The sequence below is a fragment of the Arachis stenosperma genome, chromosome 8 (assembly GCF_014773155.1).
Source record: "Arachis stenosperma cultivar V10309 chromosome 8, arast.V10309.gnm1.PFL2, whole genome shotgun sequence".
NCBI classification, from domain to species: domain Eukaryota; kingdom Viridiplantae; phylum Streptophyta; class Magnoliopsida; order Fabales; family Fabaceae; genus Arachis; species Arachis stenosperma.
The window spans coordinates 44,599,294-44,627,061 of NC_080384.1; the positions used below are offsets into that span (position 1 = coordinate 44,599,294).

The 27,768-nt window shown below is 36.7% G+C and overlaps 1 protein-coding gene across 2 annotated transcripts; it reads right to left on the minus strand.

The window, feature by feature from the left end:
- Positions 1-505: 505 nt before the first annotated feature.
- On the minus strand, positions 506-27,768 carry LOC130944645 (DNA-directed RNA polymerase V subunit 1). 2 transcript variants are annotated; one of them, XM_057873069.1, is made up of 20 exons: positions 27,583-27,768; positions 27,339-27,397; positions 26,565-26,678; positions 25,854-25,980; positions 25,670-25,785; positions 24,974-25,030; positions 22,928-23,095; positions 22,149-22,307; positions 20,171-22,063; positions 19,897-20,072; positions 14,076-14,151; positions 11,614-11,738; positions 9,492-9,631; positions 7,578-7,852; positions 6,304-6,477; positions 6,080-6,220; positions 3,738-5,977; positions 3,173-3,287; positions 1,711-2,968; positions 506-915 (listed from the first exon to the last, which is right to left on the minus strand). In XM_057873069.1, exons 3-19 carry the CDS (start codon positions 26,652-26,654, stop codon positions 2,648-2,650), a joined length of 6,393 nt encoding a protein of 2,130 aa, XP_057729052.1. In that variant the 5' UTR covers positions 26,655-26,678; positions 27,339-27,397; positions 27,583-27,768; the 3' UTR covers positions 506-915; positions 1,711-2,647. The 2 variants fall into 2 exon arrangements, with proteins under 2 accessions (XP_057729052.1, XP_057729050.1); XM_057873067.1 differs by having other exon boundaries at positions 9,492-9,634.

The window sequence follows — 27,768 nt, forward strand, 5'->3', positions numbered from 1 at the left end:
AAAAAATAAAAAGAATAAAAAATACAAAAGAAAGTTACAAATGAAGAAACATAACGCGTACGTATATAGTATGTTTTATTTTTTTTACAGATACAGTTACACTTAAATACTAAAAATACTTGATCATTAAACATTTGTCTATTTTTTTTATGGACGCCCTGTAATGCAAGACTTTGACAATGAAAAAGATAAAACAAATGAAAAAGGCCAGCTAAGTTTGCTAAACACATCCTTTGAAATTAAGGGGAGCGAATTTTTTTTAGTGCAGAGAAAATTGGATAATATGAATTATTTAATTTAATTTTTTTATTTTTTTATTTTTATTTTTAATTTTATTTATAAAATTAATAATGAGAGATCACATTTTATCTTTTAAAATATTAAAAAAATTGAAAGAATCTATTTCTGAAATTAGACAAACATCCTATCCAATAGTCGACAGACGTATATCATTACTTGAGCCGTGTTTTTTTTTTTTTTATGACATAAGAAAACCATTTATACATGGATACAAAGAAGATAAATATCTTCTGTATTAAATTATAATCTGATAGAGTACAATATTCAATTATTAGAAATCTAAAAAGGTAGAATCAAAGACAAAATTGAGTCTCTTTTATTTCTATATCTACCCTACACATTCGTGCTGCAAAACATTAAAAGATATCTTCTTTTTTTCTATATAGGTCTAGATAATTTCTAGATCTAAAATTTTTTCTATAAACAGCAACATCTTCTCAGGATATTTTCCTCTTAGATCTGAATAGATCTGTAAGAAAAATCAAGAAACACCACCACAAAAAAAAGGAAAAAAAATACCACAAATGAGTTATTAAAACAAGAACATAGTAGATAGAGCTGAGCTCAGGTCCGAAACACGGTCCACAGTGAGAATCGTAGAAAGTAGATCTACATCTGAATCAGAAAATAGGAACATCAGAGACAATAATCGGAGAAAGAGAGCAAGGATGAGAGGAGGAAGACGGGTGAGAGGAAGAAAGGGTGGTGGGAAGGTATGGACGGTGGGGAAGAAAAGAGGAAGAGAAGAAAGGAAGGAGGTTTAAGGGGAGGGAGCAGAGGAGGGACACCGCAGCCCGGATTGAGGCGGCGGTGGCGGCCCTCAAGGAGGCTTTTTGCTTGGTTTCCTTCTCGGGAGAGAGAAGGCTTCGCTACCTAATACCCTTACTATACATTTAGTGCTCTCAAGATTGCTGTGTTTAGTTACTGTAAGTCTGTAACATAATAAAGACAAAGAGAATAATACACACAAGTATATGACATAAGAACGATTAATTTTACATACTGTACACAATTGATAACTTTATTAAAATGTCAATTTTATTTTTTACCTCACTATTTTAGCACCACCACCGCCATTTCTACCTTTCTCACTTTTCTCTGAGTTATCAAAAACTACCACCATCTTCAAATCAAATTAAATTCAATATGCATAAAATGAACAAAAAATTATCAATCTCATCTCAAATGAAACAAATACAGATTCAAATTTTTTAATAAAACTAAAATTTCAAACAGATGTAAAGTAAATCACAAAGCAGAGGAAGGCAACGAAGACCACATTAGAGCACAAGGATGAGACATGAGACTACATGTTGAGGGAAGGACGAGACATCAAAGAGGCACAAAGGGGAGGAGAGGCAAATGCATTGTGGAAAGAAGACGAAGCAAATGCATGCAGTACAGATCTACCTCTAGTGGCATCGAGTCCTCTTCTTTGTCACCATAGATCTGTGGTGGTTCCTTGCACCGGACCAATGGTTGTTCCCCAATAACAGAGGCACATTAGGGACGGCGAGACAGAGGAGACATTCTCCCTTCGAGAAGACAAACTAGAGAGGTGTTGGAGGGTGGTGCCATCGATGCCCGAAGTCGGTGGTGGTAAAAGGCAAAGAAAGCTACCTGCAAGAGAGGAGAGAATGAAGAAAGGCTGGAGGAGAAATTAGGTGAAAGACGAAAAGTACATGGTTGGAATTCTTGAAATATTAAGGGATAAGATTGTAAAATAAAATTAATCTCATGTTAAAAATTTGTGTCTCAACATTTTTAAAAAAATAAAATACATGTTTTTAATAGACGATTGTGTATAACCATGCCCTTCATAATTTTGTATCTCGGCAAACAAACACAAGACATGTATCACCCTATCCATATCTTGAAGAACATGTATAGGAACACACACAGCCTTAGCGTGCATAGAGAAAATAAGGAAAAATTATTGAGACATGCACAAATAACATTCAATCGTTGAGACATGATTATCAACTTCACAGGCGTGGCAGAAATAAGGAAAACACCATTAACAAATAACATCCAAAAACTAATGCCAGAATCAGTTATATGAATATTGCAATCCTGGTCACCAGCGACCTCAGATTGAGGATAAGAAAATTGGTTGGCAGGATATAGTTTCGCCACGTTCATCAGACATCAGCTGCGGTTAGCATTCAACGACTAAAAATATTAACATCAGAGTATGTGTACTACGATAGTTCACATCTCAAGTGTCATGACAGTCAACAACTTAGAAAACACCATTTCCTACAGGAATTGTGATCTGATGTTATCAACAACTATTCAGTGGCCTGCCCTCTGTACAACAAACAATATGGACAGTTCTGGTCTTCTACTAGTTTGTTTCCGCCAAACCAGGATTGGGGGCCTGTTCCGATGACCCTGGAGTTGGAGCTGGTCCTAGCAACCCTGGAGCTGCGGCCTGTTCCGACAGCCCTGCAGTTGTGGTTTGTTCTGACAATCCTGGAGTTGAGGCCTGATCCCCCCTTGGACGAGGCTTCCGGAAGTACTTGCCGACGAACGATTCAGCAACATCCGGATACTTCTTCTTTAAAAAGTTACCTAAACATTTACGATAGGAAAAGTCCCTTTTTTCTCCATCCTTCAAAACCACGTAAAAGCATTTGCTTTCCTGATAAACGCTGTGTTTGTCAATCTGTAAAAACAAAATATCTCAGAAATACGAAAGCATAGAGCACGCAATAATCAATTTATACACAAACGTATACATAGATAAGTAGCACATGCTTAACACCGATAGAAGATTTGGAAAAGAAATCGTCATTTAGCTAGTACAACTACAATTCAATTATAAATGCAACTGAAAGCTAAAATGGCAACAAAGGAAGAATTTGGTTACCATGACATGTTCAATTCCAGCACCCATTTTATTTTCTTTATCTGGATGGTGTTCAAACACATTCTCAAGTATAAATGTTTGATCATCTGCTGCTAATGGATCCCCATCATTGTACCTTCAAATACAAATTTATTATAAGAAAATAAGATATAAAGGTAATAAAATGGAAACTAATAATGTAAGCTTATGTATAATGAAGAATGATGAGTTGGTTGTCATAGGCACATAGCTAGTAGCGGATTTCTAAAAGCAAAATAGTGGTAGTGATACCACTTCCATAGTATGCGCCTTGCAATCAACATACTTTAAAAACAATGGCCATAAAATAAACTAGGCATAAGACAACCCCGTACAAAAGCATCTCACATTATGCAGGTTAGGAGATATTTGCATCAGTAAGTGATTACATAGTTTGAACCCGACCTTAAGATCACATGAAGACAACTCAAACTAAAGTATGCCAGGAACAAACATCAACCTCAAAATATGGCCACTTACAATCATACCTTGGCTTGTAAACTCAATGCATGATTATTTGCATTAATTTGTCATAGAGAGAACATACCCTTCTTGTTGCATGATCCGTCTGATTGACTGCATAATGGGTTCAATATCCTTCAAAACCTCTTGTTCCTCAGAAGTGTATATATCCAACCTTGATCCAGGTGTTCTAGGAGGGCGACTCTTGTTCTGCCTGTCACCAGCATTTGAACCCCAACCTTGAGAACCTTCGAAACGATTTTTCTTGAATGATTCCCTGCCTCGTTTTCCCCATTGAAAACTTTTGTCACTGTCGGCATTGGCTGAAGCAATTTGTGATTCCCACCCCTGTGAACTTGCAGCTTGATTGGACTCATTCTGGGTATTCCATGGTCGGTCTTCCTGGGACTTGGGTCTTCCCCAAGAGCTATTGTCAACAGGCTTCTTAGCATCCCAATTTGATTCAATTTCCTTACTCTGGTTCACATTCACATTCTCAGATTTATGGGCCCAAGCATTGGACTCCACCGGTATACCATCATCTCCGACCTTTGGTTCACCTTTGTTGTTATTACTTCCCCATGATGACCATTCATTTGACCTTGGTTTTGAAGGATTTGCCTTTGTATCCCAACCACCAGACCTAGATGTATCATTTTGAATAACAGCTGCTCTGACCTTATCTTCAGCTTTCCACTTACGAGTTCCCCAAGAATTCTCTTGGGCTCCCTCAGATCCACCATCTTGCATTTGAGATTTATTTCCAGCCCTTGCCTGCCAATCATTTGAACTTGCTTTTGGCTGATCTGCATTCATGTCCCAAGCACCGGACTTCTCAGACTTCCAAGAATCCTCCTGAGCTTGAGATTTATTTTGACCCCAATTGGACCAATCACTTCCTTTTGTCTGATCTGGTTTCGCACCCCAAGCACTCAACTTCTGGTTATCATTTTGAGCTTGAGATTTGTTTTGACCCAAACAGGACCAATCACTTGTCATTGTCTCATCTGGTTTTACACGCCAAGCACTGGAGTTAGGAGAATCATCTTGAGCTTGAGATTTATCTTGACCCCAACTGGTTTTTGTCTGATTTGGTCTTGAACCCCAGGCACTAGAAGTCTGAGAATCATCTTGAGCTTGAGATTTATCTTGACCCCAACTGGTTTTTGTCTGATTTGGCCTTGAACCCCAGGCACTAGAAGTCTGAGAATCATCTTGAACTTGAGATTTATTTTGCCGCCAATTCGACCGGTCACTTGATCTTGTCTGATCTGGTTTTGCACCCCAAGCACCAGACTTCTGAGAATCATCTTGAAATTGAGATTTATTATGGCCCCTATTTGACCAGTCATGTGATTTTGTTCTTGCCGGTTCTGTGTTGGCATTCCAAGTATCCTCTTGGGCCCTTTCAAAACCACCATCCTGACTTCTCCTAGATGACCAGTCATTTGACTGTTTCTCATCCTGTTTTGCATTCCAAGCACTGGAATTGGGAAAGTCTTTCTGGACAGATTTCAACTTCTGATTCCAGGAACCCTCTGGAGCTTTTTCAAACCCACCATCCTGTGTACCAGATTTGCTTCCACCCCATGCTGACCAATTATTTGATGGTGTTATTTCCCGATCTGTATTTGCATCCCAAGAACTTGGCTTAGTATAGTCTTCTTGATTAACATCAGACATCAACTTCTGTGGCCTCCAAGAATCTTTTGGTGCTCTTTCAGATCCACCATCATGTATTACAGATTTGTTTCCAGCCCATGCTGACCAATCATTTGATTTTTCTTTGGCTTCACCTGTGCTTGCACCCCAAGCCTTGGAGGCACCGTCTTTTGTTTCAGCTTTATTCCCTCCTCCACAGGCTGACCAATCATTTGCTTTTTCTTTAGCTTCACCTATGCTTGAATCCCAAGCCTTGGATGCACCGTCTTTTGTTTCAGCTATATTCCCTCCTCCCCATGCTGACCAATCATTTGATTTTTCTTTGGATTCACCTATGCTTGCATCCCAATCCTTGGATGCACCACCTTTCGTTTCAGCTATGTTCCCTCCTCCCCAGGCTGACCAATCATTTGACTTTGCTTCATTTTGATCTGTATCCCAACCATTGGCTGTTGAACCATTCAATAGTTCACAATTCTCTTCAAAAACAGCTTCAAAACCAGAGTTATGCTGTGGGGACACAGCGAAGTCTACATCGTCTTCGTCTAGCAAATCATCAATATCTTCACCCAAACAAGCATTATTTTCCTCTTCGCCGTTAACGCTTTTGACCATGTGAAGAAAATTGTAAACATCCATCCCTCGAATCTCCTTTGAATTTATCTGCAAAAGAAAAATTCAGTATTGAATATATATATAAAGAATCATAGAACTCCAACCAATAAGGTGGTTTATTAAGTCCATTAAATCAGAGTTTGATCATACTTCATTCGCATTCCATAGAATATCAAATCTTGATCCTGTACCAACTGCAACATGTTTACCCCAAGAACAGGAGGCAACTATGCTTGATAAAGAGTCCGTATGGCATTTCTCTGCTGCTCGCTCAAAACATTTTCTAGGTGTCTGCATAATCATATGTGCAATGTAAGATAATTGATGACATGATAAGTCTTAAGACTTCAAAGCTTATTAAGGTAGAGACTTACAAAGAGTGTTGCATCAGTAAAAGGTACTTGAATGTTTAATTGTCGAGCAAGAGCTTTATACCCACCCGTATTGAACCCAACCAAATTTCCACCACATGTCATACTGCTAGCTAAAAGAACAAGATGCTCACGGAGAACACCTTTTGCCACCATTTTCACAGATGATGCAAGACGCTGCAAACAGCTAGAAGAGTTAAAAGAAAGGGCAAAGGTAGAGCACAAATGTAGGGGCTACTGAAAAGTAGACAGGGCTACCAAAGAGTAGATTATGATCAAACAATTTGACATCATTCTACCATCAGTAGTACAGCCATAAAGAACAGAAAGATTCTTGCAGGAAAAAATGACTTCCTCAGCAATGAGAATAGAAAAATAAGTTGGTAACAAGAGCTCTTGCAGAGCTGACAGGAAATAAGCACAATAGTAAGTTCTTGAATTAATACCCAAAATATGGCCCCAATTAAAAATCAAGCTTGTAAATAACTACATATAATTCTATAGTATCTACTTTACTTTCTGTTGGTTTATTAACTTAAACCTCAATCCCCAACTAAGCATAGAAATCATTATTTTAAATATAAGCATAATAGAGTAAACTCAAGCAAGCAGCAACCATCAGTTAGCATTTAGACACTCAATATCATTAACTAAATAATTTCATGTACTGTTATTTAAAAAAAATAAACACAACCAAAAGCAAAGTGACCAACATATCTCATGGAACCAGCATATAAAAAAAATAGTGATAAGGTTTATGTTATCTTCAGAGTGAATTTAAAAATAAGCACTAATCCGGTAATCCTTAGCATTAGAGAACTGTTTCAGGCAATCATAAAATAAGTAGGAAATGATAGTATAAGCAGCCACCTCTAACTTACAATGACAATGCTGCAAATCTCATGAAGTACACTAGGAATAATATATAAACTTCAGAAAATAAATCAGAAAACAAGAAACTAAATGATGAAACACATGTTCACTTCATACAATATCTTTTATTTTCTTTCTTTTCATTTCTCTTTAGTAGGAGTCACCCATACAATATCTGCCTTGCATATATAGTTGAGTATATAATGCCAATTTGAAACTCAATGCAGAAGCTACTTTCAGTGCAGCCCTGGAATTTTAATATATAATAGAAACTGAAAGCAAATGGTCCTATCAGTGCCACCTTAAATGTATTCTAAATTCATTATACAAAAAGAAGCAGAGCAGAGGGAAGATCTGTAAACAGTATATTATATTATTATTCAACACAAACATCAGAATTTTACCTGAATTGCTTGATCAAAAGTACATGAGATCCCAAATAGTTCCTGAATTTGCTTGATTGCATAAGGTATCGAACGCCTTGTATCAATCAAGTGAATAACAGGAAGGCAGGAGTCGATTACAATCCTCCAAGCATCACCACTTTGTTTAACAGCTGCCTTCTCAAGAGAAATATCTAGCGCCAATTCACCATTTGGAGATTTACAGGGGTTTCGAACCCATGTGTTTGTGTCCGAATTAACCCAGATTATATTCGCTGAGCGAATTCGAGGATCACCTTTTTTCCGGTGAGAGAAAGTCAGAAGAAAATTGATTAGAGAGTGCAAGTAATAATGAAACACATGACAGTAAATATATACACTTCCTATTCGAGGGTCACCTATGGTTTTTCTAGATCCCCCTTCTACCTTTAGCTATTGGACTACCCTCCATCTAATATACTTGCTATGCTGGAAGTTTTACATATCTCCTCGAGATATGACTAAACAACCCAAGATGAGATTCTTCCAATTCTTCCCCCCCAAAACACAATAACCACTATCATGATTTCTCTATACAACGCAATAAGTCCTAATCCTTCTTTAGTGCCTCCACTCATTGAAAGCAACATCCTGTACTCAACAACATTAAGCCCATTTTCTTGTTGGCTTTTGACTATCCAACATTTAATCTCAGTCTTACAAATTCCCTACAAAAGATTTTTTTTTTTAGCTTAAGCGGTAGTTTTTATTATAAGAGATCTGTCAAGAAAAGCTGGAAACAAATTCTGCACAAAAGATAAGGTAAAAACTCAAATTATTTTCTTTTCCAAGATTCCAAAATAATGGATATGATTGCCAACCTAGAGAATGGGGAATTCTAGCTGGATGATAGAACTGCTAAACATAAAAAAATGGTAATACTAGTACTAGGCAAACAATTAATGAAAAAAGTAGTGTTAGAGCATTTTATGGAACCAAAGCATGAATTAAAATTTCCATGTTAGCACATCCTCCTTCCTCCTTTTACATATTTATTCTCGTTATGGGAGAGTTAGGAATCAGTTTGGATTAGTAGCTAACAGGTAAAGTAAGACAGCTTCCCAATCGTATCAATTTAGGGTTCTTTAGACATTATCAACGATTCCCAGTTCAATCCAAACTATTCTCCCTTTCTCTATGGAACTGCTACTAGTTCTATCACTGGTATCAGAGCTTTGAACTTGTTCTGGGTGGAGCTTCAATTGTGCATACTGGAATGGAAAAGATAAATACTAACAAAAGTTTGAGAATCTTAAGGCCAAATTTGGAGCAATCCAGAAGCAGCAGGAGGAGGAGCAAGCACGTTCCACAGCTCCTTAATAAGTTGTTTGGGTGCAACTCGAATACCTCACATGGTGTTTCATATGAGGCTTTTATATATAGGCTGCTCTCTGGCCATTTGATTGAAGATACGATTTGGGGGCATGGCAATGTTTGCTACAATTGTTGCCTTTGTTCTTAGGCACATGAAATAGACATGAACTTTCATTAGCGAGCATGAAAGCTTGATGCAACTTGTTTACACCATCTGCAAAGGCTGAACTTGTGCTAACAAGTGGTAAATTCAGTGCCAAGGGAAAAGGCCAGAGACTTCTAAAAGTCATCAAATATTTGATAGCAACAAGGCTTTTTTTCATGGAGCATGCACATTGGGTCAGGGTTGTCACTGAGATAGGGTGGAATTCACAGTTAATACAAGTGACCAAAAATAAAAAACAATAGGTGCATTTGGTTAGTGTATAATATCAGATGAAATCAAGAACAAAATCCTAAAATAGTCAAAAATCGTTCTCATATTTTTCATGTTTCCTAACTAAAACAAATTATTCCAAGAAATAAATAATAAAAGATAAAAGAAACATAGGACTTCTTTAAACTAAAACCAGATGAAAATACCTTTGATTATTGTTTCAAGCAGAGCCGGATAGACTGTGTCAGACAGAATGTTTGCAGTTACATTTAACTCATTCATATCATCATCTTGCCAAAGGAACATTACACACGGTGCTGAAGAATGCGAGCAAGAGCAACACTCACTGCTAAAAATAACAGAGACGTTATATTCTTAAGTCCCAAGAATTTTCAATAACTTGACGTTTCAATGTCGAGCAATGATTAGAAGAAAAAAGCACGAAATTAGAGAGTATAGAATATATTATCTCTTTAATAGTTGGGGTTATTTCTTGGGGAAGCGGGTAAGGAAACAGATATTTGAATCCCCATCAAGACTTTTATGAGGCAAAAATCTAGAGTCAAATAGAAACCATTATCGAATTGACATAAGCAACAGAAAATAGAGTTGATTTTTTTAGTACATTATGATGCAATGATTCCATTGAATGTGCTGATAGCTTAAAACAGTAGGAATACACTCTAATTCTTGACTTCGATAGACAAAACCACGGCAAAAACTCTCCAATTCATAGCATTTGGGATATTTGGCAGGAGGGTAACTTTTGAATCTCTAGCAACAAGCATTTTCCACAAGTAAGCTCTGTGCATTGGCTTAGGCATCTTGCTCAAAGTAGCATTGCAGTGCACAAGAAAGCACTTAACACTTGTCAATTTCAATATGTAGTTCAATACTAAAAATCTGAATTGAATAAGCAGTGCTTAATTTAATAGTATCTGGAATCATCATTTTTTCACTCACTTTGAGGGACAACAGATGTTTCACCTACAAATCATATTGAAGGACTCGAATTGTAGAAATACCCAAACAATTGTTTCCCTCTATTGAATGCATTGCAAAATGTGGTTGCTCAGTCAACTACAAAAGCAGATTATAGTGCAATAGATACAGCCAGATGAGAGCATGTAACTGGATCAACTTGAAGTTTGCATTTTTTTAATTATTTTTTGTTTTTTTTTTTAGGCTACATTTTGATAATCATGCGGTAAGTTGTATTGCTTCTAATCTAATTAATTATCACTTTAAGAAAAAGACCTTTCTAAGGTAACTACCACTGAAAATGCAAGTTTCAAGATTGAAATAGTAGATACCTTCACAAATTCCAACAAGGAGTCAAGGAACTTGTATTCAACATGTTTGATACAAGCTTGGAGCATTAGATTTATATGCTCCAACTTGATGGGAAGTGTTAGAAATAATGTCAGAACCCACAAATTATAAGCAAAATAATGAAGTGTATTAATAACACTCCCAAGACTGATATCAGTGTAGGAGGAAAAAGATAACAATATAGGTATTGCAAAACTGACAAAATCCCAAATTAGTGCACTATAGCAGCTCTCACTCTCCTACGTCTACTCCCAAAATGGATACTTGCCCTCTTATCAGCCCCCTCACATACAAATATCGTCACTTCACTTCCTATGCCAATTCAGCAGAACTGATTACAGTTGATGCCCCCCGTTAGTCCCTAATTGTCTCTGAATGTATATTTCAACATTTACCCTTTGTTTCCAAACACTAGTAGTGTGTAGGTTAGTAACATACATTCATGATGTCTGTATCTATTTGTCTCTTAGCCACTGTTGCCAATTCATATAGATAGTAGTTTGATGTATAAAATGTCAATATCCAACGTGGTAGTGTAATTATTCTCAGGCTCCTCAATAAAGCCTATTGAGTGGAAAAGTGACAGGATGTACTGAACAAATATATTTCATCAGTAAACATCTCTTTTTAGTACAACAAATAAAATGGTTCAGCACATTGCCTATTAACTTATCATGGGTTAGGATTGCCAAAAAACCATATGGTCATTTGTGGGGATTGCCATTCTGCTAATTAAGGCTTAGCATGGTTCAGATTAGAGGAAGAATAAAATTTAATTAAACTTGAACTGGAAATTTGGTCTCTTATTCAAGCTAAAATGCTTTTTAAAAACAAAAAGTAGTTCTGATCCTCCGTCTAGTGGACACTTTCATTTCTTTTTGGTTTTCAATTAAATAGACAAAGTAGAGAACTTATAGTCAACAACTAAGTAAATCAGACAAACATGAAAAGTGTAGCATGTCATCCAAATGCATTATGAGAGAACTGCAGATTCACCTGACATCCAGTGCAATCCTCTTGAAAATACTACTGACTTTCTTCTTCTTGTAAAAGGACATAACTCTATCTTGGCATCTTTGAAAAATTTCCTCCGAATTGATCTTCAGCTTCTTTAACATTATCTGTTCAAAAAGTTAATAGTTATTTTTTATCAATAATAATAATAATAACAGTAGTAAGACTTAAATGAGTCTTTGGTCCTTGTAAAATACATGTTTTTAAATTTTAGTCCCATTATTTTTCTTTCTTTTTTTCCTTTTCTTTTGGTCCTTGTAAAAGTTAAAATGTTTGGTCTTGGTTGCCCTTAGTAAACATTGACATGGCCAATTAAATGCTAATAGGACAGGTTAAATACTAAGTACTAGCTTGGGAAGATAAACCATCTCTGCATCCAACCTTGAGGCCTTAGCATTATCCTACCATGTCAGCATTAAATGGACAAAACTAAGGGTTTAAAATTTTACTAGGACAATTATTCAACAAGAGAAATGAAATAAAAAAAATAAGAAATTTATATGGACCAAAACCAAAAGGCATATATTTTACAAGGATCCAAAATTCATACAAGCCAAATAATAATAATAATAATAATAATAATAATAATAATAATAATAAGGCAGTTATGGGTATTTACTCTGTGAATTCCTATAGTAAGTCCTTATAATTTAAAAGCTTATAATTGAATTCCTATATTAGATAAAGTTTTCAATTTATCCTTGCTAACTGTTTTTTGCTAAAAAGTATGAAATATGTAAGATGGATTGTGAAATATTCTAGAAGAAAATAATCCAAGATTAATGCGTCTTTTCCTAAAAGATAATTACTAGTAAGGACGACTTGATTAAAAATTTTATCTAATAGAGGGCCAATTACGAACTTTTAAACGATACAAACACAAACCTAATAAAAATTTGGTAAAACTATAAAGACTAACAAAGTATTTAAACCTAATAATAATGAGGCCTAGTTAACAACAACCAAGCTTATTCCATTCAATAGGATTGGCAACAAAGGTCAAAGACCACTGGGCTCAATCAAAAAACAAGTTCTTATCTAGGGGTTCGACCAAAAACCTTATCTTCAGTCTACACAAGTCTCTCTAACAAACAATCTTCCATGCATCCAATTTTATAATTGGTTTTGTAGTGTTCTCATATGAAGGGAAAAAAATTCTTTCAATATCTCCTCAGCTGTACAGATCCTCCAATTTTCCACCAACATTATTTGTTCTGAATAATATATATGTCCACTCATCCACCATTATACTGTAATAATGGAGCAATAATAAAACTAACATTCAAACCAAAAAGAAAAAGTTAACAGACATGAAATAATCATTGCCAAAACCCAGCAATTCAGAATTAAAAACAGACTAATCATTAAGACCAGCAGGACTTGGTAACAGACTGAATGAATCACGAATAAACTTAATGGGGGGAAAAAAAAAAAAACTCTTTCACTAGCAAGCTATCAAACCCTGTTTCACATTAGTGATCTTTCAATTTAGTTTAGTAGACATTTGTTCTGATTTGACAAGCTTATGGCAGCCCTACTAGTAGAGAAGATCATTAGTTTTGTTACCATTCCTTCCTTAAGCTACTGGATAAAGGTATTACTTGTGTAAAAATTGTATAAATTAGCTGATCTAAAATTGTAGAATTTATAGTTACACGCAAGTATATGTATGCATGCAGTGGAAGGAAACAAAAGTTGCAGTATATGCATTCAAATTCAAATATGAGTAAACATATATGATCGTGTTACAGTGTAGAGAGAAGGGGAGAGGAAGAGAGAACAAAGAGAGAAGCAGAAGGAGAGAAATGTAGAAAGTCAGTGTTGAGTTCTCATTAGAGTATTTATACATAGATAGGAAGAGTATTCAGCACTCTAGACTAAAAGGGCAAAAAGGTATTTACAAGCTTTAGTTAGTTACAGACTGTTATCCTGGCTGCCATTGTAAAAGTTCTAACAGTTATATCTTAACTACTCTAACAGCTAGTAGCATCTAGTAGCTTCTAGACTCTTCTTGATCTCTTAACTCATTCTACCTCTCTTTACTCAGCTAACTCTATTATTGTAACATTTAAAAAATATATTAAAAAAAATTCACAGAATATTATATTTAAATAGAGTGAACAACTTTTCAAAAACAAGTGCATCTAGATAAAAGAGGCACTAATTTGACCAGATTCAGCTAATTATGGTTTTATACAAGTTTATGAAAAGCTCATGCTGCAGAATAAGTGCTTGGCAACCCCACTACATATCTGATAAAGAAAGCAAAAGAAGAAACCCCCTAGAAAGAACGCTCTGGTCATGTTTGCACATTGTAGTATAGACAGCACCATAAAATTTTACAGTATAGTTGCCACCAACCAAAGATAAGTCCGGCGTCAGGTTGGTAGCAACATATAAGTAGGCTCAAATTCGAAATGAAAGACATGTAACATTCTAACTACCTCATTCAAATGAATATGACCAATAAGGCCTGCACCAATTTCTGAGCTTTCCCTGTGACGCCGCTGTTGCTGATATCTGCATATGAGAAAACATGTTCCTAAAATATATTAACAGCTTTTTTAACAATACAGATTACAAATATCAGTTTGCTCAATTAATTCAAAAATTATCTTTTACACCCAACAAATGAGGAGTCATATAACGGAGATTAGAAAGCTGCACAAAACGATTTAATATACACTATTTTGAAAGACGAAAACATAAACCACAAAAAGGACCAAATAGGAGATGATGCAAGAAAAATAGATTATGAAGACAAGGGCGGGCTAGGTTGAAGAGAGGTATCTCATATCCAACGGTCTTTCCAAAAGTTAAAATGAGACTGATCACCTACTATAAAGGAGAGCAAGGTTCTGGAAGCAGTGTAACCCTCAAAAATGAACTTCCAAGGGCTAGAATGTGTAGCAGGTACAGCAACAATAGCATCCCACACATTGCTGTCAACAACAACAACAACACATTGCTGTCGATGGCACAAAATTCATGAGGGCAAGGTACATTTCCCCTTTTTCTAAAACCAGAATAACACAGTCACAAACTTCTACAATATACAGATCACTTTGAACTCTTCAAATTGGACAAGAACACCTGAATAATTCAGCCGAAATTAAGTCCATTTTTCATTTTGCTCATCCCCTTCCATACTATACTATTGTGGTTCTTTCACAATCTGAAGAGCTGCTCGGTCCAAGAAAGAGAACAACTCCGAAAAGATGCAGAGAATTGGCAGACATGGAAAATAGAAATGATGTAATATGAGAAATGACTGAAAATTCAAGGAAAAATTTAAGGAATTAGTGATTTACGAGAGAGGAAGTGGCAGACAGTGACAACCGAGGACAAAGGAAGCTTTGCCTGCTACTAGAAAGAAGGGTTAAAAATAACATTAGAGTGGTGACTCAATATATATACATAGATAAGTAGAGTGTTCAGCACTCTAGACCAAAGGGGTAGAAAGCTCTTTACCAACTTTAGTTAGTTAGGGACTGTTAGGGGGAATCTATCCTATCTAGCAGCTCTTATAACTGCTTTAACAGTTTCTAGATTCTAGGCTCTTCTAGGTCCTTTACTCAGCTTACTCTCTTATGTCCCTTGAAACTGGGCTCTTCATAACTTTGAAAATCTGTTACAAAAAGCTTTTCTCTCAAATAAGTGGTCAGCACATCAGCTGGTTGCTCAGTGTTAAACATGTGAGCAACAAGTAATTTTCCTTCCGTAACTCTTTCTCACAAAGACGAGATTCAGCTCCATGTGTTTAGTTCTATTATGTAGAACCAGCTTTTTGGCTAGCATGATGGCAATGACATTGTCACAGTACACGATGGGTGCTGAGGTAGGTACTTTTAGTGCAGTGAGCAGAGTTTGGATCCATATAAGCTCAGCAGTGAAATCAACCATGCACCTATATTCTGCCTCTGGGCTTGATCAAGCAACAGTGGGCTGTTCTTTGAACACCAGAAAATGAAATTAGGTCACAGGTAGACACAAGCCCCGAGGTGGATCTTCAATCATCCAAATCAGCAGCCCAGTCAGCATCACAGTACCGTCGCAGATTCAAACTCAGAGGGTTAGTTGCTGGTCTGAGCAGAATTCCAAACTCTTGGGTGCCAACTAGGTAACAAAGAATTCTTTTAATTGCCTTACATTGACTCTGTTGAACAGAGGACATAAATTGGCAGGCTTTATTGACAATATATGAGATTTCGGCCCTTGTTACTGCTTCAGGAGAGCTCCCACAACTAATCAGTAGAGTGTAGGATTGTCCATGTCACTGCCACTACTATGTGACAATTTTAGTCCAGAAATTATTGGAGTGTCAAGAGCTTTGCCCTTGTCCATTTTACACTTCTGGAGAAGATCCCGCATATATTTCTGCTGGGAGAGAAACAAGGAGCCATCTGGTCTTCTTTGAACTTCAATTCCTAGAAAATAGTGGAGATCCCCTAGATCCTTGAAACTTGCCACTGAGACAGCCGATGAGTTCTTGAATGTGGGAGGGAGAGGACAGTGATGAACGGATGATAATAACATCAACTTACACAAGTGCATAAGTAAGATGAGCTTGGTGCGTTTTGATGAATAAAGAGGGATCACATGGTTCACTGCTGACCCAAAATCATTGAACAAGGCTTTAAAGTGTTTCAAACCATGCCCTTACAAACCAGCCTTGAACCATCTGAGAATCCCTCTGGCTGTTTCATATACATTTCTTCAGTGAGTACGCCATTTAAGAAGGCATTATTTACATCCAACTGCCTTAGAGTCCAGCCACTTGTTACAGCAATAGTGTGCACTGCCAAATTATGGCAGGTTTCACCCCCCGGGGAAAATGTTTTCCAAGTAATCAAGGCCTACTTTTTGTAGAAAGCCCTTGGCAACAAGATGTGCCCTAAGCTTGTTGATCCTGCCATCTAGTTTCTGTTTTACTTGGAACACCCACTTGCACCTAATAGCCATTCAGTTAGGAGGAAGAAGATACCAGGCCAAATCAGCAACTGATTCAAGTGTTCTTATGGCAGAGGAGTAATCAGGAGCCCTAGAAGGAGTATTGGTGGAAAAATGACTTGGAGATTGAGATTTGATGCAAATGCATTGTTAATGTATAATGCAAGGTTAAGATGTGATGGATAATTGGTGTTATGAGTAGTATGGTTTGGTGTGAGCAGATTGGTTGAGATGAAGTTTGCATAGGGTGGAGGTGGAAGGGGAGAAGGTTGGAAGTCTTAATCAAACCTGTACCAACAGTTAAAGCTGGAGTGGCTCGGCTTGTTGCAGAGCTGACAAACAGTGGAACTCCAACCAGTTCATCTGCCACTGCATCCCCTGCCATCTCAACAATCAAAGCGACCACCACGACGATTACCACGCACTCCTCTAAACAGTAGAACAGAACACGGTTCAAATCTTGTGTCGATGGATGTGACAAACATGTCATATTCCAAGCCAAGTCCAGGAAGGATTGCAGCTGTGTTCCTGTTTAGATACAGGGCTTCCCATGGAGCTCCAAGCATTTACGAGTGAACAAATCCGCAAAAGGTACTAGTTCAACAAGTTGCGACATCTTTGCAAATTGCAACAGTGCTCAGCTCGGTTTTCAGCTGCTGGACGCTCGATCTTGTCTGCAATGCGAAGTAGCAGTCCAAGTTCTCTGACAATTGCCAAGAAAAATCACAGACGACCACCAGAGTGAGAACCGACTCCATCATCGTCGAAATTATCCAAGTCAGGAGCATTTGATCTTTCTCATCCCAAAGTTCATACTCGCCTCGACACATGATTATTGAGAGTGTATTCAACGAATCGAACTTTGGAGGCTGAATAGCACATCAGTCGATGAGATTGAAGAGGCAATTACTCTTAATTGTCAACAGCATTTGGCGCCACCAGAAAAGGTAATTCCCATCATCGAGTCGAAGTGAGAGATTTGGAAGTGGATGCAACAGGGTGAAAAGACTCGGGCATCGGCGGCTTTCCCGTGGAGGTGACGGAGGATCACTGCTTTCACAGTTTGAAGCTCTTGATACCATGGTAGTGTTTCAGGAGAGAGAGAGAGAGAGAGAGAGAGAGAGAGAGAGAGAGAGAGAGAGAGAGAACAAAGAGAAGATGAAGAAACTGAGAAATGTAGAAAATTAGAGTACATTCGCATTAGAGTGGTGAGTCATGAGTCAGTATTTATACGTATATAATTAGTGTTCAGCACTCTAGACCAAAGGTGTGGAAAGATCTTTACAAACATTAGTTAGTTAGGGACTGTTAGGGGAAATTTATCCTAGTTGGAAGCTCTTATAACTGCTCTAACAGTTTCTAGTTTCTAGCGGCTACTAGGCTGTAGGCTCTTCTAGATCCTTTAGTCAGCATACTCTATTACATACTGTGTACAAGAGATTTTGCATACTGTGCAATAAAGTACAAAAAACTAATAAACTGTATACGGATAAACCATGCACCAATGGATGTCAATCCCCACAAACATTAGCAATGGTGGCACCATTAAGAAACGTATAGGTAAAATATCAAAGGCATCCCAATTTAGAAAGTAGAAACTGATGACATAGACAAGGCAAAGATTTTAGAAAGCGTACATCAAACACCATAGAACAATGCAAAACAACATGAGCCCTTGAGTCTAAACCTAACAGTAAACACATACTGGGGACAAACTGGTGAGAGGCTTATGCATATAGAGCTTGTCATTTGATTTTGTTGAGTCCCACAATACCACCCATTGCCTATGGCCAAGGTAGACTCTAAAAACCCTAAGGATGGACATTGATCCCCATATTATGTTAAGTTTCATGGTTGTGAATGTTAAGCCAAGTCCAAATCTGAAGTGTATTTATGCAGGAGAAATCTTTCAAGAAAAGAAGAAATACAAGTTGTAGGAAAGTGAGAGGTAAATGTAATAGAGTCCAATTTCTCATCTCAGTTGTATTGGAAAGAAGAAAAGAGTTGACGAAAAGAAGAAACAGAAAGGACTCTAATTTATTAACCTCCCCGATAAAGTTCCAAGACAGGTCATCCTGAGTATAAAAAAATTAAAGAAACCAAGGTAATATGTAGAGAAAATAGGCAATAGGCAAAAAACCCAAGAATTCAAATATCCTCCTTTAATCTAATAAAGGAGTCATCACCCACATAGAAGGACAACAGAGAACTAGCAGAAGGCATACTCTGACAGATTTATAAAGGATTATTCTAAGTTACTCTACTCTACTTTCAGAATTGGTGTCCCACCTATTTGAATGCAACCCCATACTTCAACATAGTTGAAGCCATAGGCCAAAAGACACCAAAGCTAGTAAATAATATAACGGCAGTCACTTGTTAAAAGACTTCAAACTGCAACTTTTCAAAAGCAACAAGTTAAAAATGATGGAATAACAAACTAAAAACAAACAAACAATTCAAGACCCATACTACAGTACTTCCACTTTAGAACAGATTTCAAGATTTTATTGGCAAGATAAAGTCAATGAAAAGATATAGAGAACTTTTTAACAGTTCCATAGATAATAATAAGATCATCACAAGCACCATAAGATCCAGAGGACAAGCAAAATCTCACAAAATAAACTACTGATTATGGTCAAAAGAATCACTGTAAGAACAGAAATAAGGTTACTTAAATAACTTCAATTTGTTTATTAGAAAAAAAAAATGTATGCAGACATTTGAATTCTCAAAAAGTTGTGTTATGATTTTTATGGCCAAAACTATCCAAGAGGAACATGAACAATAATGTCAAACTCCATATCAAACATGCCTCCAAGATAGACTCTTTCATCTGGTTTCTCTCAGCAAAAAAACCAATTCTGTCTATCTTTGTGCTGTAGGCACAAAAAGAAAGTGCAGAAAGAGAGGTAAAACATCAAATAGATGGTATCAAAGCCATTATAAGCATAAATTTAAGAATTTGACCACAACTCATAATTGGTCCTTACTCCTTAGATATAGATAATATTAGCATCACAGATCAGTTTCTAGCTCTTCCATGTGTACAACTTAGACAACTCCAAGGAGAAGGCAACAAATAAACCAGTTACCACTCCAAAACCCAAAAAATAATATTAGCATCTGCTGGTACATTAACTATATTGGAAGCAGATAAGCACAAACTGGAAGAATAAGCATTGACTAAGACAACTCAAGCAACCCATGCTTAATGCATGTCTTACAAGCAACATAAAACTTCCTTAACAAAGACATATATATGCAGAATAAAGCAAATTTAGCAACAAATAACCAAAGGATGAAACTTACTCAATAATGAACTCTACTGCTGCATCCTTGAGACTGACTTTTCCCAATTGGTTTTTTACCGAATAAGCAGCATTTTCTCGGCAATAAGTCTTCCCACAGCCACAATCATTCAAGTACAAAATTACACGACGATCATTTGGTTCATTCCTAAAATTGACCTTGCAGAGCAGTATCTCCTGAAGATCAAACCCATACCAATAAATTACATGGGGAAGAAATCATTTTTAAGATATCAAACATAGATGGACAATATTTGCTACACAGAAATAATTACCTTCATCAATTCCCATGAAGAATTGCTGCTAGGACTGGCATCAAGGACTGCCTTATAAGCAGGATTTGACATAGAAGTTGCGGCTAAGACACCTACAGGCTCACCAGCAGGGAATAAATGTTGGGTCACATCTCCAGCTTGCTTCCCATAATCAAACTGAATGATGGAATTGCTACAAACATTTCTAACAGTCCCATCATAGCAAATCATGACGTCACGGAGGATGGCCATTAAGTTCTTGAACAGTGTTCCGGGTTCAGATAATCCTCTTGAGGAACGCACAATTATTTCCCTTGTAGAAACTGAATGCACCAACTCTTCATATGGATCCAAACCATGAAAAAAGCACCCTTTGAGTAAGCCATATTCAGCAGAAGGGTAGCTATCCTCATCATAACAACACTTTAAACGAAAATGAACAGCTATATCCTCAATTAAGCCCTTGGAATAGAATCTCCCTCTCTCAAAAAGCTGCTGGCCTAAGAAACCAATTTGTTGAACCACCTTGTCAATAGCCCCCCTACTCTTTGAGTCAATCAAATCCCCAAGTTTGCTCGACTTTAGAGCAGAATTAATAACTGGTCGTTCAAGATCTTGAATGTGTCTTTCCACTTGCTGTGCAACCAGCTCATTGTATATTGACCTGAGTTGACCCAACAATGAAGAAACTTTCCCAATGTTTCTATTTATTCCTCGCTTTGCTGCCCTGGATACTGAAAAATCTTGTAAGCCAAAGCTAAAGCCTTCAGCAAATATGCTTTCCATTAAAAGGGGCTGTATCAAATCAAAGAAACTGAGTGCTTCCTTAGGGCCCTTTCCGAAGAAAATTGAAGCAGCTATTTCATTTATTGTTGTTGGCAAAATGTCCCTACTGAGATCAAATTCTAAGATCTCGCTCTGCCTGATTAAGTATCTACCGCCAGTGCAATCAAAAGATGGGGGCAACGCACATTGTAATAATTGCATGGCAGACCAGTATGAATTACGAGATCTGCGTTCGAGTAAAGCAGGTGGTGGCAGAGGTACGGAAAGAAACATTGCTAATTGATGTGCTGTCGCTCTATTCAAAAAGCATTTCTTCATCAAAGTCTTCAGTGATAGCAACGAATCAGAGGTCAACTGGAGGTTTAGATTACCACTGTGTGAACTAAGAAGCTGTTTCTCCACAGAGAATAGCTCCAGTACCTCAGCTTTAGCAGCAAGAGACTGTGGATAAAATAGATGGACACAGTCACCATCAAAATCAGCTCCTAGGGGCCCACAAATGAGAGGATTTATCTTAACAGTGTGGTCATTGTGGATGTACACAGCAAGTGCTTGTAATGAATGTTTGTGTGTTGTAGGTGGTCTGTTGATGAAGACAATATCACCATCCATAATCCTTCTATGCACTATTTGGCCTGGTTTGAGATATATGTGCCCCTTTGAGCCCTCCCTTAGTGAATATGTAGACATACCTTCCTTGTAGGTTAGGCACAAATTTTCATCAACTAACTTCTGTAAGTACCTCATGTTATGCATGCTAACTCTCTCCTCAAATGTTATCCTTTGTGCTACCTCAAGAGGAATCCCTATTTCATTTATCCTCTTATAACCATCTCCAGTTATCACATTGCGTGAAGAAAAGCCAGAACCCTTCCTTATAAATAAGGTCCTCATTTTTTCAAGCCACGCTTTTGTAGAAGAATCATTGAGTTCTTTATTGACACCATAATGGGTTTCAATATCACGTGCTGGCTTAGAAGTACCCCTAACTTGAAGGTACTGATCAAACAGTGACTGCAACTCATTTGCTTCCACCAAATGAGACTCAAAGTTTGGTTCACCAGATCTAGACCCTCTGATGATTTCCACCTTCCTGAGCAATTTTCTAAGAATAGTAATAGAAGGATCCTAAAAAATGATAAAGAATGTAACTTAGCAATGAAATATAAAAGAACATTAGCATCAACCACCAATTGCATTATCATTTGCTCACCGAAGACATGACACTGACTCCATCAGAAACTACTGGCACAGACAAGCAGTTTGGTGGTACAGGAAGATACTTCAAAACATATCCATCCTGGGGAAAATATCCTTTACCAGCAAGCTTCTTTTTGGTCTCTGGAGAAAACCTCTTAATCATTTCCATCACCTATTTAGATATTAAAGCTTGATCAGTCAAATATAAACTAAAACACACTGATATTTCAACTAAAATATATAAACCACAATTAGCCTAGACTCTCAATTACAGACCTCTCCAAGAGTCAACCAAATAACATTTAAGTAGAAATTCCATACATAGGGAACATACAAATGCCCATTCCAGCTCTGTAATGAAATCAGATGCTACAATTGTCACTATAGAAAAATATGCTACTACAAGCTTGGAGATTTTTGAAAGGGGGACTTGTTCATCTTTAGAAGATACAACTAATACTAATCACTATCCTCAAAATGAAGGGCGGGAAAAGGATGTAGAAAGCAATGAAATGCCAAAGCCAGGAATAAAAACTATGAAAATACTTCTCTTTGGGCTTTGAAGGAAACCTATACTCATGCATCACAATATTCAAGAGCAAATATAGTCGCAAACCAAGAAATAAGGAGCGGGGAGGAACATATGCACATGAAATTAAGCACATATGAACCAGCATAAAATGATGCACCTAAGAAAAGGAATTCAAAACAGGCAATGACAAAATACAGACAAGTAAAGGAACAAGTCAATCTAAGCAGCGTAATAAAAACGGAAGGTAGTAGAAACCAAACCTCACAAGGAAGCAAAGCTCGAGTATTATCAATCTCATAGCGATAGCCATATTTATGTAAAAAGCTCCAAAATCCAGTACGCATCTTATTCTTAGGTACCTTCAGCACCAAGACGTAAGCCCCATCTGTTTTGATCTCCCGAATAGAAACTTGAGCAGCATTCACATCCTAAAAGGGGAGAATACAAATTTGGAATGACTATTGATGGAAACATCATATTCTTATGTATAAAAAGTAAACACAAATGCAAAACCAAATTCAGCCAAATCCAATAAGAAAGAACAAGCTCAAGCTTAAATTCTTTATACAAAAAATTAAACCAGATTTTCTTTTTATTATTATTATAAACGAAGAATTACATTAAGACTAACAGAATAATAATACAAAATAGAGGATAAGAATTCTTTTATACAGGAGGAAAACAACCAAAAGATTATCCATATAGCATGCTTTCGAATCTCAACATGTGCGAGAGAGTCCTCTATAAAGATCATCAACTTTAAACCAAATACAAGCCAAACTTCTATTCCTATCCCATAGAACATGTTTGCCATAAAATTTGACATTGAAGGTGCACAACATTGCACTACAACCAAATACTCCAAATAGTGGCGTAGACTACATAGTGCCATAAAGATTTTTCCTCTTTCCAACCTCCAAAATCAACAAATCTAGTCAATAGAAATTGATGTAAGGTTGCAGGCCACACCAAGCATTCATCAGAGATACCAAACAAATTGTTCCATAAAAACACAGCCAGAAGACAGTATAGAAAGACATGTGAATTTGATTCTGAATTTGCCCCCGCCCATAACACACATCAACGGAAATAACCTTCTCTTCCATCAAAGACAAAGCAAATTATTTAAAACAACAAAATTCTTCTTTTGCCTTCTCCGCTATTCTGTGTTTCATTTTCTCCCTCCTCCTCCTCCTTTTACTTGTTCATCTAGCATTTCTATCTATGGAGAATAGCTTTCCAATCTCTAAATACGTCTAAGAAGAGTCCTTTATAAATATCATGAGCCTTACACCAAATAATTCCCAATCGTCTAGTCCTACCCCATAAAACTTGCCTATAAGTAATGTCATTCAAGGTCCATGTATTGTGCTCCAACCAAATACTCCAAATTGTGGCACATACAACACACTAACACAACCTAACTTTCCAAAGAAAGCAACAGTTTAAAAGTATTATAGCCTTGAGAAATGAACTTCCAAGGCCTAGAATGAGTAGCGCAGGTAGCAGCATTAGCATGACCATTCCTGTCAAAGCCATGCTTACTCTTGATAACTTGATGCCATAGCCAACATTACCGAGACCCCAGCCTCCTTTTTAGGACGACAACAAATGATCCCTATTTGTATCCTAAATAAGGCACCAAGGAAAAGCCCTCGTAATCTTTTCGATTGGCCACTCCCACTCAAATATGGAACAAAGATAAGAAGTTTATCAGAATGCTGAAAAGGCCAAAAAGGCCCCTTTTAAAACCCCCAAATGAAAGCAAATGATTAGGACATCTAGTTATTGATAATGAATGAGTTTAATTGTCTCTGATTTCTTATTTTTTACATTTATATATGCCATAGAAGCAGCATTATGTTATATGTATTTTCCCCAATGGAGGCCATCCTGATATCCCCTATTCTGCTGTAGCATTGAGTTGGCTGCTGACTCCACTTTGCTATTTGGGATTCACTATTATGGTTAACATGATCAAAAGCAGTAAAGTCGTTTTTGCTTTTTGGTCAGCACATATATTTGTGTATATTTTAAATAATTTCCATATAAATAAATAAATACACTCCAAGGTAGTACAATTTGCCTTGGGGACAAATCAACTAGACAAAACGTTGGAGCACTAGCAACTGGAACCGTTTTCAAATCAATAATACATGTATATCAATATATTAATTTTACACTGCTCAGATGCAACTCAAACACTCTTGACCTATCAGAGTTTTAAAGAATCTTATTTTTAACAAGTCAAATAGAAACTAAGATGATTAATGAATCAGTAGACAAATATATTACTTCTTACTTACCGGACAACATGAAGATGATAACAATCTCTGCGCCAACACACTGCTTGAACCTGGAAACTGAAAGATTGTGAGCCAGTAAGATTAAGCACATAAAATGGAATAAGAAGAAGATTGTATCCTCGTGTCTATCACAGGGTGCATGACAGCAGTATAAGGAAATATAAAAATATTATTGTATACAAAATATAGTCAACAGTTGAAAACAAATGATTAAAATTATACCATTCCATTCTTATTAAATACGTGAAACTAAAGTACAGCAAAAACTGAAGACTGCCACAAGATCATAGCCTCTTTGTGAGAGCTAATCCCTAATAATAAATGGTCACACTTAACCACCTGCTAGAACCAAATGATAAACTACTACAACAATTATCTACTACTTATGCATGAACTTTTTACTAACAGATGATGATGATAATAATAATAATAATAATAATAATAATAATAATAATAATAAAAGTAACAAAAAAGAACTAATAGATGACGTTAATTGCAATTATAAACATGCGTCTGACACTTCATTAGAGTTACCCGCATTCAAAATGCTACTTACAGCCATGAACGGAGAATATACATGGATAGGACGTAATTTTTAATTTTCAAAAACAAACAAATCAATAAAACCCCTCCAACCATTGGAAGATATAGAAAAGTAAAAAAGCATAGCAATATATTACTCCATTTGGTTAATACCTTAGTTTTCTTCAGTTTTAAGCAGTTTAAGCAGATCAAGCTCAGCATCCGTTTCAATTCAATGACATGACTGGGATGGAATATTGGAACTGGTAGCTCAATATATCCAAAGTGACCTAAACATAGATGAATGCTAAGTTCATTAAAAATGAAAACCCAGGAAATTAGCAAACAGAATATATACCTTCACATTTTCCTGCTTCAGAAGTACCACAAGATTCACATCTGCCAAATTCAAGGGGTAGCCCAAGGAATGGATTTGACAACTGACTAGCATGACTAATTGAAGAGTCACTAATGGATGCTGTACACTATCGAAACAAGAACAGCAAATTACCCAACGAATAGAAACAAGTCAAATACAAACATGAAATGAAATAATTAAAAATTAAAAATGCTTAGTAACAAATTCTTAGGCAGAGTCTCAAAAACTTCTTCTTCTCTATGCAACATGCTTAGAGTTTTCAACAATGAGAGCACAATGGGTGGGGTGGGGGAAGAGTGCATGCAACCCTACATGTATACACCAGAAGGTTCTATGTCATATGGGCTTGTGTTCATGCCCATAATTTTTTTTTTAAAACCAAAATGAAAATGGAAATCAGACCACAACACATTAAAACGACAGTAACAAATTTCAGAAAACGTCAAAAACAAAACAAATGTAAAAAGAAGTCCTCAAATGAACCCAGCAGAAAATGCAAAGAAATTATGGCGGATTTCCTGTATCCGAAGCATGCAATCAATAGTTTTTCGTTTTCTTTTCTCCGCTGATCCCCATAACACTGAAAACAGATGATGCATTTATTCAGGTGAACACCACAAAGAGCTCCACTGCTCTGAGACTAGTCAAATATATCTACTTCAAAAATAAACACATCCATTATGTTCTTACAATCTCCTTGCGTGAAGCCATTGCGAATCGGATCCCAGCAATCTCTCCCTCTGAAACATTTGAAGGAGGAGCATCCTCTACTGCTTCCATGGCTCTATGGTATATCCACAGTCCCTGCATACAGATAAACACAAAAAAGCCAATCAATAATTTCACACTGTCCTCAACAACATTAATTACTCACAACCAGAATCACAAACAGTGCTTATTTTCTGAAGATAAACCTTAATTAATTGGGCACAGAACACTAACTGGGTTTACAAATATAAACACATAAAATCCACAAGTCTACTTATCCTGGGTCTCAATTCCTATAAAAAAAAAATAAAAAAATAATAATAAACATGCAATTGCAAGTTTATCATTATCTAACCCAACTGCTTAAATTAGTACATAAAGAACCCTCTGTTTGACAAAATTTTAGATTAAAACCCTTGCTGCCAAAAACGTTTTTGAAAAGAATAAATAAAAAAGTTAACACTTCTTTCTGCATTTTAACGAGATGGATGAAATACACTGGAAAACACAAAACCTTGCAAAATTAACAGTTGAAGAAAAAAAACTAAGAAAAATGAAAATGTTTAGGCTGGTTGGCGTTGTATAAACCAGAAAAACAAAGTCAAGAGGGGGAAAAGAAAATCACGGTGACTTAAAAGGTCCCCCCAGAATGTGGACCTTCAGAGAAAATGGAGCTAGTCAAATCAAAACTCTACCAAAAATAAAGTTCACAAAATTAAAAAAAGAAAAAGGAATTCAGGTTTTAAAAACTCTCACCTCAGAAGGAAAGAAGAGTGTGCGCTGTTAGCGCCTCACTGAACTCTGAACGCAAAACCCTAACGAAACGACAGATTAAAAAAAAAAGCCAAAAAAACTGGTGTCACCAAAAAAACCGGTACTGAAATGCGAACGATTATCGTTTTATATACATATAATTTTTTTTTCTTTTTTGTTGCATGAAACGAAAATGCAGCTCCAACACAAGCTTCAAGAGAAGAAAGAAGGAAAAATATCGAAGTACCGAATTTCAGCTTCGGTTCTCTCCCTCTCGCAGCGCGTGAAACTGAAAAAAGGGTTTGAAAGAAGAAAAGAGCGAGAGAGCGAGAGAGCGAGTGAGTGAGACTGAGTATGAAAGTGAGGAGTGAGAGTGAAAAAGAATTAGAAATGTATTCAGTTTTGTTTGCCGTTGGCAACAAAAATTGGAAAA